Consider the following 10,423-nt stretch of genomic DNA (forward strand, 5'->3'; position numbering starts at 1 on the left):
CCCTGGGTGTAAAAGCCACCTCGGCCTTGTCTGTGTGATGCGTATCACAGCAATTTCAGGTTACTCTGACCTTATCCTATGTGAAAGTCCCCAATGATGTCTAGATCAGCACATTTGAGAACAATATCATCCCCAGCCAATATCTCTCTAATAATTTAGGAGACCTCTAGAATTCCAGAATCCTGCCAATGTATAATGGGCACATTATATGTCTTGTATCAGTAGTACGGATACAGTGTTTTTTATCAATAGTATGAATATAGTACATATAAAGAATGAATGCATTGTATCAATAGTATGAGTATATATATATTTATATATACACATATATAATACAGTATTGTATCAATAGTATGATTATAAGGTTTTCTAGTTTCTCGAGTTCTTTATCATACCAAACCCATGGAAATGCCTGGAGTGTACACAGGATGATGTCATATTGAAGTCTCTTGGTAGGAATGTTTCTTTCGAGCATCACTGTGTGCTGCCAGTGCCTTGCTAATACAGCAAACACTCAACTTATGTACCATGTTTACCCAAATGCCATTAGTCTGTTCTTTTGTGTGTTATGGCTTTAGCTCAAGCAGAGAGAAATTCCACTTTCTTCAGAGAAGGCGAAGGAAGTGCCAGGCTGCCTCGTCAGACTTTGGAACCAGATATACACACGCAGGTAAATACTGGATTGAAAAGCAGAGTCATGGGAGTGAAGCAGCATTTATCTTGGGACCGTTATGTGTGTGGGGGAGGGGCTAAGGAGGTACAGTGTGAGGGGGAGGTGAGAAGAGAGCTGAACTCAGCATTCTCCTCCAGCCTCCTCATGATCTACCAGCGACCAGTACTAAAGCAGGCATCTTTAAACATAGTAGTCTACTTGTGAAGACAGTGCAGGCCCGGGGAGCCATGCTAAAACAGACTGAAGTGTGGTATGTCCCTCCAACTGACTGTCACCCAACCAAAGGAAAAAACTCATGTTTTTAGTTAAGATATGGTTGGTCATACCACTCTCTCCCTTCCCTTTCCTGAGCCTCTCTCTAATAACCTCCCTCTGTGTTATCCCTCTCTCCAAAGGATAGCCTCCTTTTCTTGGATTATTATTGTACATGTGACACACACCAATGCACATGCTAAACATGAATAAACCTTGAAAAAATTATCCTCAGAGAAAGATGCCAGGTCCTAGAGGGTGAATACTGCATGGTTCTGCTTAAATGACAGGTACCTACTGAACTAAGAAATTCTAGAGACAGAAGACACCAGAGAGGCTGAGACTGCTATTGTTTAATTAGGGCAGATTTTTATGTTTCTCATGACAAGAAAACTTTGTAAATGTGTAATGGTGAGGCCGGCAGAGTACCATGAAGAAAGCCTAGCACTTTGAATTGCCCTCTTAAACATGATTAGAAGGGTAAGTTTTATGTTATGCTGTGATAAGAGGATATAATACATATAACACCCTTATGACTAAGTCAGTAGGGAGTGCCAACATGCCTGCATTTCAGGGAGGTGAAGAAGGGTTTCTGTGTAATTAGAATTTGTTTAGAAAAACAGCCATGGAAGCTCTTTTTGAGTGAGATCTGGGAGCAAAGATTTGAGTGGCGTGGAGAAGAAGAATTTAGAGATTGTTCCATGCTGGAGAGAATGCTTGAGATGAGGGAAGAGGAGGAGAGATTTGCTTAGCTGAAATAGAAACATTCTTGGGATTAAAATGCATTATTTGAGTGAGAATTTACAATTTTTTTTCAAGTTCTCATACACATGCAATGACCAGGCAAAGTCATGGAGGACTCTGGATTTGTGAAGTTCCTGTAGTATTTTAAAGGCCCTACTCTCAGCTACATATCCACTCAGCTAACAAACACTGAACACTAATGCCAGGTGCTCACTCCATGCTTAGTGTGTGAGGGCCAGCTGTGAGGGCCAGCTGTGAGGGTCAACTGTGCAGGCCTCTGAGGTAACTTTCTGATTACTAACAGATACCCGAGGTAGCCAGGCATGGTGAGCCATGCCTGCAATTTCAGCACTTTGGAGGCTGAGGCAGGAGAATTGCCATGGTTTTGGGTCAGTCTGGCATATGCAATGAGTTTTAGATCAGGCTGAGATTGTGCAGTGAGACCCTGTTGCAATAAAACTAGGCCCCATGTGTACATGTGTGCACATATTTTGACTCATGGTTTTGGAGGATGGAATCTGTGATAAACTGGCCCTGTTTCTTGGGTCCTGTGTTAGGGGAAGGAAGGTATCATGGCAAGAATGGGTAGGAGAGAAAACTGTTCAACTGACAGTTAGGAAATAAAAATAAAAGTCTCACACCTCAGAGACACCTTTTAGGATGTTCATAATGACATTATACCTCCCAGTAGACCCTACCTCCATCACTTCCTAGTAATGTTCCCCTGGAACAAGGATTTTTAATATTCTACATCCAAATAAGCAGAAAGCTGCAGGAGATCTGTTTATATGGAGCATTGGGCCTAAAGGAAAAGAGACAGCATGCCAACAGATGAGCCATTTAAATGGTGGTTAGTCACAGAATGGTGACTGTTGGGAAGTGGGTGCTGGAACCTACCTGACCACGGCTCTCACAGCAGCGCAAAGCCAGACAGGAAAGCAAGCAGACAGTAGCAGGAGGGACAGCATTCGGTTTCCTTTCCTGGGACCATCTCTCCTATACTGTGATGACGTCGTGGCTCCCTCTGGGCGCTGCCAGGGGCTCGGGAGAGTTCACTGAGTCTCTGAGATCAGGGATCACTGAACATGGAAAGGTGGGAAGAGAAGAAAGGTGCCAATATGTTTTTAAGGCAAGACTATGTGGTGAATGTGTTCTCGTGGGAATATTCTGTCACACCCAATTGGTCCCACTGAAGGCTGTTGTTTTCACGTTTGGCAGACTGAACAAGCTGGAGAGGTTTCACAGTTTGGTTCTTCAGGAGCTGAGCAACTTGGAGGAGAATCTTCAGGGTCTCAAGCACCTCGAAAAGGATGCTCTGGCAAGTTCCTTGTTTGTCCTGTGTCTGGGAAGAAAGAGAACATTTTCTAGGAAAAAAGAAGCACCAAGTGTTTAGTCAAAAATCTTCATTCCATTTTAGGAGTTCTGGGAGAAGCAGTCAACTGACTTGCAGTCATTCTGTGATCAGCAAGAGCTGAGGTACCTTGAAAACTAGTCTTTCTAGAAATATCTTTTTGTTGCTGTTTGTTAGACATTTGTTTGTTAGGGTTTCAATATAGAGCCCTGGTGGTCTTAGAACTCACTATGGATTCCAAGCTGGCCTGAAAATCACAGAGATCCTCCAACTCTGTTTCCTGGGTGCTGGAATTAAAAACATAAACCATCACACCTGGCTCATTATGGCATTTCAAAAATGTAATATTTTTATTTATTATGTGTGTATTATGATGAAGGATGTAGCTTGCATGTCAGCACACACATTTAGGGGTTAGGCGACAATTTTGTGGGATTATTTATCTCAAACTCAGGTTGTCAGGCTTGAATAGCGAGCATCCTTACCCACTGGACCATCTTGTGGCCCCAATGTGACATTTTCACGTACGTACAGAACGCACTTAGCTCAGATTTCCTCCTGTCACTTTCTCTTGTCCACCCTCTGTGCCTGCTGGACCCCTCCTTCTCAGGAACTAGCTTCCACGCCTTTGTACAGGAACATGGGTAAGGGCTTGTTTGCAGGAGCGTGGACAGCTGGTAGGGGCCACACCACTGTCTCTCCCCATTTTGTACCTGCCTTAGCCCTGTAACTGCTAGGGAATACCACAGCATGGTGGTACAGTTGCAATAATGGGAGAAACAAATAACTTGTTAATGTTACCTCAGAGTTTTGACTTCCCAGTGGGCTCCTCAACCCACAGTTTGAGAGCAGCTCTGCCTTAAGTCTCAGAGAAGTCTTCTAAAACAGGAAGGGCTCGTTTATTTCAATTATCCCCAACTCCCAATTTAAGCAACCCACTCTTCAGTTAGCATTGTTGGATAGTAATTATTGTTTCCATCTATCTCCCTTTGATTTAGACCTCTGGGGGAATTTAGAATGTCTTAGGGACATTCTTCCACTTGTACAGCCTTAAGCTTTCGGTTTTAATCTCTTTTCTTTCTAAGGCAGAAAAAGGCTGTCCCCTGGCTTGCAAATGGCAGATAAGAATACTGCTCTTAGCCCACACCGAGTGATGGCTGGGCTCACTGCTCTGGGCTGAGTGCTCAGTGTTGAGTAGTCCTACAAGAGGTTAGGGAACTCAGTCAAGATCACACAGGTATCCAGTGAGCGCCCCCCTGTCAGGAGTTCATCTCAATAATAGCATCATCTCTTTTTCTGGAGATTTGCCAAGGACACCCTCAACCTCTAGCCTTGGAGTTAAGGACTTGAGGGGTGGTGAGTGCCATAGAAGTATGGGCTAGTGGTACTGACAGAGAGAATTCCTAAAATAGACTGAAGTGGAAAGATTAATGAATCTTTTATGTTGATAAAAGAGAGTAATTGGGTTGACACAAACCCTCTCCAGCATTGTCATGTAACAATCTACAGACTAAGCCTGTGATACATATGTAGATATATGTTCTTGTTTTTAACATGCCTAATATGAATGTAATAAGCGATGGACCAATTTTTTTTCAGGTTTAACTCAGCTCAGCCTTTATAAGGATAGCCAAAGCCTGGCTTTATGACTGCACCCCTCGGGTAAGTACAGACATTGACATTGTTCAGTTTTTGTGAATTAAGTCCTGAAAAACCTGATGCTTTTTACTTCCTTTCTGATCTGAGCTTCCTCCAGCCCTACAGTTAGGGTCTTGGGTCAGTCATTCAGTTTTCAGAGTTGTGCCTGCCCCAATCTGTCAAACACTGCACTCAACACAGAGACGCAGTGGCTGATTAGTACACAGATACATTCCTGACAAATCAAAGTTCCAAGCCAGTGAGATGGCTCCATAGGTAAAAACATTTGCTACTGAGCCTGAAAACCTGAATTCAATCCCTGGAACCCACATGGTGGAAGGAAAGACTCCTGAAAATTGTTCTCCAACCTCTGCACATGTTACACACACATGCGCATGCACACACATGCAGACACACACATGCTGGCACACAGACTCATGTTGACATTCGTATGTACGTGGACACACACACACACTCGCTGGCATGCAGGCTTGTACTCACACTTGTATGTGTGCACACACACATACACACACCAAAAAAAATTTAAAACAATAATTTGTTACTAGAGAGATGGCTCAATGGTTAGGGGCTCTGGCTGCTTTCCAGAGGTCAATTCCCAGCACCCACATGGAGATTCACAAGCATCCCCAATCTCAGTCTTCTGGACTATTTGGGCACTGCATGCATATGGTGTGCAGACATGTCACATGTGAGGCAAAACTCACACATAAAATATCACACAACAATTCCATCTACAAAATACCTTATGTTTGGGTAAGTACATTGAATCTGATAAGTCACAGCATTAGGAATATATTCATTTATAGTTTATCTTGCCTAAGTATGCGGATTGGTTCCTCATCTTGTTTCCATTCTCTCTGCTTTCTTGCTAACAGTTAAGCATAGAACTAACTGAAGGGCTGTGTTTAAAATTGGGAGCTCCCAGAATGCCAGAGTCATGGACACAGCTCTCAAAAAGGAAAGGAATGACAGTCTTGTTGACTGTGAGTTCTAAGGGCCCAAGAGGTGTGATGTTAGTGCCTTGGCCAATCACTGTTTCTCCGTTTCCTTTTCCACCAGGACAATAGCCTGAGGAGGGAGCTGGAGTCTGTGGTGCCTTGGCCCGAGCGCTGTCCTTCATGCCTATGCTCAGCTCAACCAGCTGCTGAGCCAGGGCGTGAGAGGGGGGATGGGGTGGGTTCACAGTTCCTACTGCATTTATCCATTTGTTCACAGAAACTAAGCCTTTTATTCAGACGTGGCCTAATAATAGAAAATTCCAAGATGTTCAGCAGTTTCAAGTGGTTTACTTTTCATGTAATTTAAGAAGAGTAAACTTTATTTTAACTCGAGAAATGCCTTCGAGTTTTGTGGGAGCCAGACCTTTAGCGGCAGCATCTGCCGAGAGATTATTTCGTAAACCCCTTTAAAGAAAAAGTAACCTGAAAACGGAACTCGAGGAGATCAGTTTGACATGAAATTGTAAGGGGGACAGCTTTGCCCTTCAGGCACTTCTGCTTCTCTAGCTCTCTACTCCACGCATGCTCAGTAGAGGAGAAATATTCCCCCCCCCTCCGGAGGCCACTGCTAAAGTCCCCCATGAAGTTTGTGTGCAGAGGGCTGCACGGACAGTGGGGCACCTGAATCTATTTTAGAGAATTTAAACAAAACCCATCTCATCTAAGGCCACTCATGAAGTCAGATGGGTTGTGGCTGGACCAGTCGGGACTGTGTATTGAGCGATATGTTCTCAATAAAATTTGGTGAGCTATGCTATTGATTGCATACTAATTTGCAGTTTTTTTCTAATACAAATGTGTGTGATCCTAATTGAATTGTCGAGGTTTTTTTCTTTGTAACTTTTAATGAGAAAAGTTCTAGTCTCTAGTGCATTGCTATAAGGTTTTGCTTATAAAAGCATATGTATTTTTTAAACTTAATTAATTTTACAACCTGGCTGCAGTTTCCCCTCCCTCCTCTCCTCCTAGTTACCCTCACCTTCCCTCTGTTCCACTCCCCAACCCACTCCTCCAGACATTTCTGTTTAGGAATGGGCAGGTCTCCCATGAGTATCCACAATACATGACAGATCTAGATGGTCTAGAATCGCAGCTGATCCATAGCAAGAAAAGCCACTGTGTGAGATTCTACATTGATTTGCTGGCTCCACTTACAGGCCGCAGCTGGCTGAGAGAGGGCTCATGCCAAGCTCAGCGCAGTCCAATCTGGCGGCAGGCAGCTGAGCCAGGGGGTTCTAAAACCAAATATCGGGCACCAGATGAAGGTGTAAGTCACAAAACCAACCCCACACCAGTTCAGAATTATGATAAATAAAAGGGTTATTTATTTAAGGGGAAAAACTTACAGATCACTCTCCTAGACAACAGCCCTCGGCACAACCAGGAACAGAGTCTAGCATCGGAAGCTGGAGCTTGGAAGCAAGAGAGCGAGAGCAGGGCTACTGCTGCTTTTTAAGTCAAAAGAGACCACACCCAAGTGGGCTGGTATCTCAAAGGCTATTGGCTGAAGGAGCAGAGGGAGCTCCCACAGCAGGTTGGCTACTCTCTCTGTCTCTGGGCCACCCTTACCCCAGCACATCCCATAGGCAGGACAGACTATAGATCAAAAGTTATGTGACTGGCTTCATTTCCCACTCGCTCCACTTGAAGTTTTTCCTGGTCACAGGAGATAGACAGTTAAGGTCATGTACCTGCTATTGCTAGGAGTCTTAGCCAGGGTCATTCTTGTAGAGTCCTGGGAGATTTCTTTGTGTCAGGCTGTTCTTTGTTGTTGTTGTTGTTGTTTTGGTTTTGGGTTTTTTAAAACCTAACCCTGTAACACACCTCCCATTCAGTAAGTAGTCTCTTTTAGTACTTTCCCCACCACCAGCCTGATGGCTCATGTTCCCATCCCCACCCGCCCTCGATGCACTCACAAAATCTCTTCTATTTACCCTTCGTAGGAAGACCACGTCCCCCCTCTAATATTCCTTGTTACCTAGCCTTTCTGGGTCTGTGGATTGTAGCAAAGTTATCCACTTATGAATACATACCAAGTTTGTCTTTCTTGGTCTGGAATTCCACACTCAGGATGATTTTTTTTCTAGTTCCATCCATTTGTTTTCAAATTTCCTGATGTCCTTGTTTTTAAACAGCTGATAATACCCCATTGTGTATATGCACCACATTTTCTTTATCTATTCCCCAGTTGAGGGACATCTAGGTTCTTCCCAGTTTCTGGTTGTTACAAAGAAAGCTGTTGTGAACAAGCTGAGCAACTGTCCTTGTGGTGGGACTGAGCATCTTTTGGGTATGCCCATGAGTGCTATAGTTAGGTCTTGTGGCAATCTTGATTCCCGGTGTTCTGAGAAACCACCACATAAACTTCCAAAGTGACTGTAAAAGTTCACACTGCCACCAGCAGTGGAGAATTCCTCTTGCTCCACATCTCCTCCAGCATGAATTGTCACTTGTGATTTTGATCTTAGCCATTCTGACAGGTATAAGGTAGAATCTCAGGGTCGTTTTGGTTTGCATTTCCCTGATGGATAAGGATGGTGAACATCTCCTTGTTTCTCAGCCATTTGAGATTCTTCAGTTGAGAATTCTCTGTTTAAATTTTTTAAACTGGATTATTTGGTTTGTGATATCTAGTTTCTTGAGTTCATTATATATTTTAGAAATTAGCCCTCTGTAAGATGTGGGGATGTGGGATTGGCGAAGATCATTTCCCATTCTGTAGGATGCTGTTTTATTCTATTGATGGCATCCTTTACCTTACAGAAACTTTTCAATTTCATGAGATCCTATTTATTAAGGAGCACATGTATTTTTAAGTACAGAAAAATAATGAGTTGTGTGCTAGCAGGTGCATATACATGTGTACACGAACAGACATTATTAAAAATAAAATTTTTCAAAAAGATCAACTAATGAGGTTAACTGCTCTTACTTCATTTAGGTCCATCCAGTTCAAGGCTCATCACTTCTGATGATAAAGTATGGTGTGGGTATCACTGCTATTACTGGTGAACACCTAGAGAGTACATGTGACTCCCTTTAATTAGGAAACACACATGTGAGCACTATTCTCTAGAAAACTCTTGAGTTTAGCTTATAGGGAAGAAGCTAAGATGCATAGTGATATGTGACTATAGATGCTAAGGACTTGTCTCAGGGGGACAAAAGGGCATCCAGGAAACTCCTGGCATGTGCCATACACTCTCAGATATAACTGACGCTGGCCAAGTCACAAGGAAAGAGGTCATTTTTTACTGGGTAATCAAGAATGTCTTACTGTAGGAGTGGTACTATTTGAAATACATCTTCCAGGATAAGGATGGTTTTCTTAGGGCAAAGAAAGAGAGATAAATATGGCTATATGAACCACAGTAGAAAAACCAAAAATTTGTTCGAGGCCATGAAACTATAAAGTATTTTGGGGAACCAAGTTCATCTAGACCCACACTAGCCTTCCTTTACCCACATGACTGGAAGGACTGATTCCGCGGATGAGAACTTTTGGCAGGGAATGAGGAAGTAAATGCAGTGGCTCAGGAAGAGTAGGATGTATGCCGTGGAATCCAGGCTACTGAAAGGCTGCTGCCACGGCGGAGGCTCTAACTACAGCTTACTGAGTACATTAGCTACGTTGCATTGTTGTGAGTGTAGTAGGTGACAGGAAAGCAAGGTTAACCTCGGCTATTGCTTAGAGGATTCAGTCCAGGATGGAGGGGAGAGCATGGTGGGACTCAGGGGAGGGGGGCGAGCAGCAGATCTTCCCTTCTCACTTCATATGAGAGCACAGAGAACATTGAGAAATATGGGGCAGGCTAAGTCCTTCACAGACCCAGCAGGAGTGGCTTGCTTCTATCCATAGTGCCCCATCTTCTCAGGCCCAGACTGCTGTCGTTTGATTGCAAAAATGAAACCATGAATATTAGCCTCATGGAAAAGTATGTAGAATTTCCTGTTATCTTGACTTTGTATTATTTGGTGTTTTCTGTCCCTCTTTTGCTTAACTGTTATTCAAGAGTTCAGTCTTCTCTGGATGTGTTTGTCTTTCTCTTCAGTAATTTTTTTTCAAGTCTCTTCAGTAGAGCTGGATTAGTGGTTATAAATTTCTTCAGCCTATTTTTTTAATGGAGAGTTTTCTTCCAATTATGACTGATAGCTTTGCTGGATATAGTAGTCTGTATTGGCAGTTGTTGTCTTATGAAACTTGAAAGGCACTGTTCCAAGTACCTCCCTGCTCCCATACCATCCCAGGTATCTCCCTGCTCCTGCATTATCAATGTTTATGTTGGGTGCCAGCTCCCTAAACTCCAGATTCAGAAGGTCGGCTATAGCAGGCAAAAAGGTCTGAGGGTAAACGAAATAAATTAGCTCACATAAATCTTTTCGTCATGCCCCATTTTTTCTTCCTATGTTCTCCCTAGCATTCTCTCCGGGGCTCTTTTGATGTCCTTTCAATGATCTCTCTTGATGTATCTCTTTTGCTGTTCCTTGCTGTTCCCTTTCAATGTTCCTCCCAATTCTACAAGGTTTCCAGTATATATATATTTACATATAGTTAGCAGTTCATAGACGATAGCAATGGTACCAAGCATGTGTGTCTTAGGACTAAGAAGATGGGTAAAGACTGACAAAGTAGGCACCAGTTGTCTTACTCCTGTCTCAGAGTGGGTATGGCTGTGAAACTCCCCTGTGGATGCCAGAAGGTTTAGTTAAGAATGAGGCTATAGAATCAGTACAGAATTCTAAAAA

The 10,423-nt window shown here is 43.2% G+C and overlaps 1 protein-coding gene across 1 annotated transcript in view; it reads left to right on the plus strand.

The window, feature by feature from the left end:
- Sycp2l (synaptonemal complex protein 2 like) overlaps nt 1–5,806 on the plus strand; it is a 58,473-nt gene extending 52,667 nt beyond the window's left edge. The window contains exons 26-29 of the mRNA XM_085698889.2: nt 579–670; nt 2,888–3,145; nt 4,620–4,682; nt 5,739–5,806. Of these exons, the coding sequence (XP_085555015.2) occupies nt 579–670; nt 2,888–3,062 (267 nt within the window). The 3' untranslated portion in view covers nt 3,063–3,145; nt 4,620–4,682; nt 5,739–5,806. The remainder of the gene's footprint in view (nt 1–578; nt 671–2,887; nt 3,146–4,619; nt 4,683–5,738) is intronic.
- The last annotated feature ends 4,617 nt before the right edge of the window (nt 5,807–10,423 follow it).

The sequence above is a fragment of the Myodes glareolus genome, chromosome 14, assembly GCF_982192425.1.
Source record: "Myodes glareolus chromosome 14, mMyoGla1.1, whole genome shotgun sequence".
In the NCBI taxonomy this organism is placed as follows: Eukaryota; Metazoa; Chordata; class Mammalia; order Rodentia; family Cricetidae; genus Myodes; species Myodes glareolus.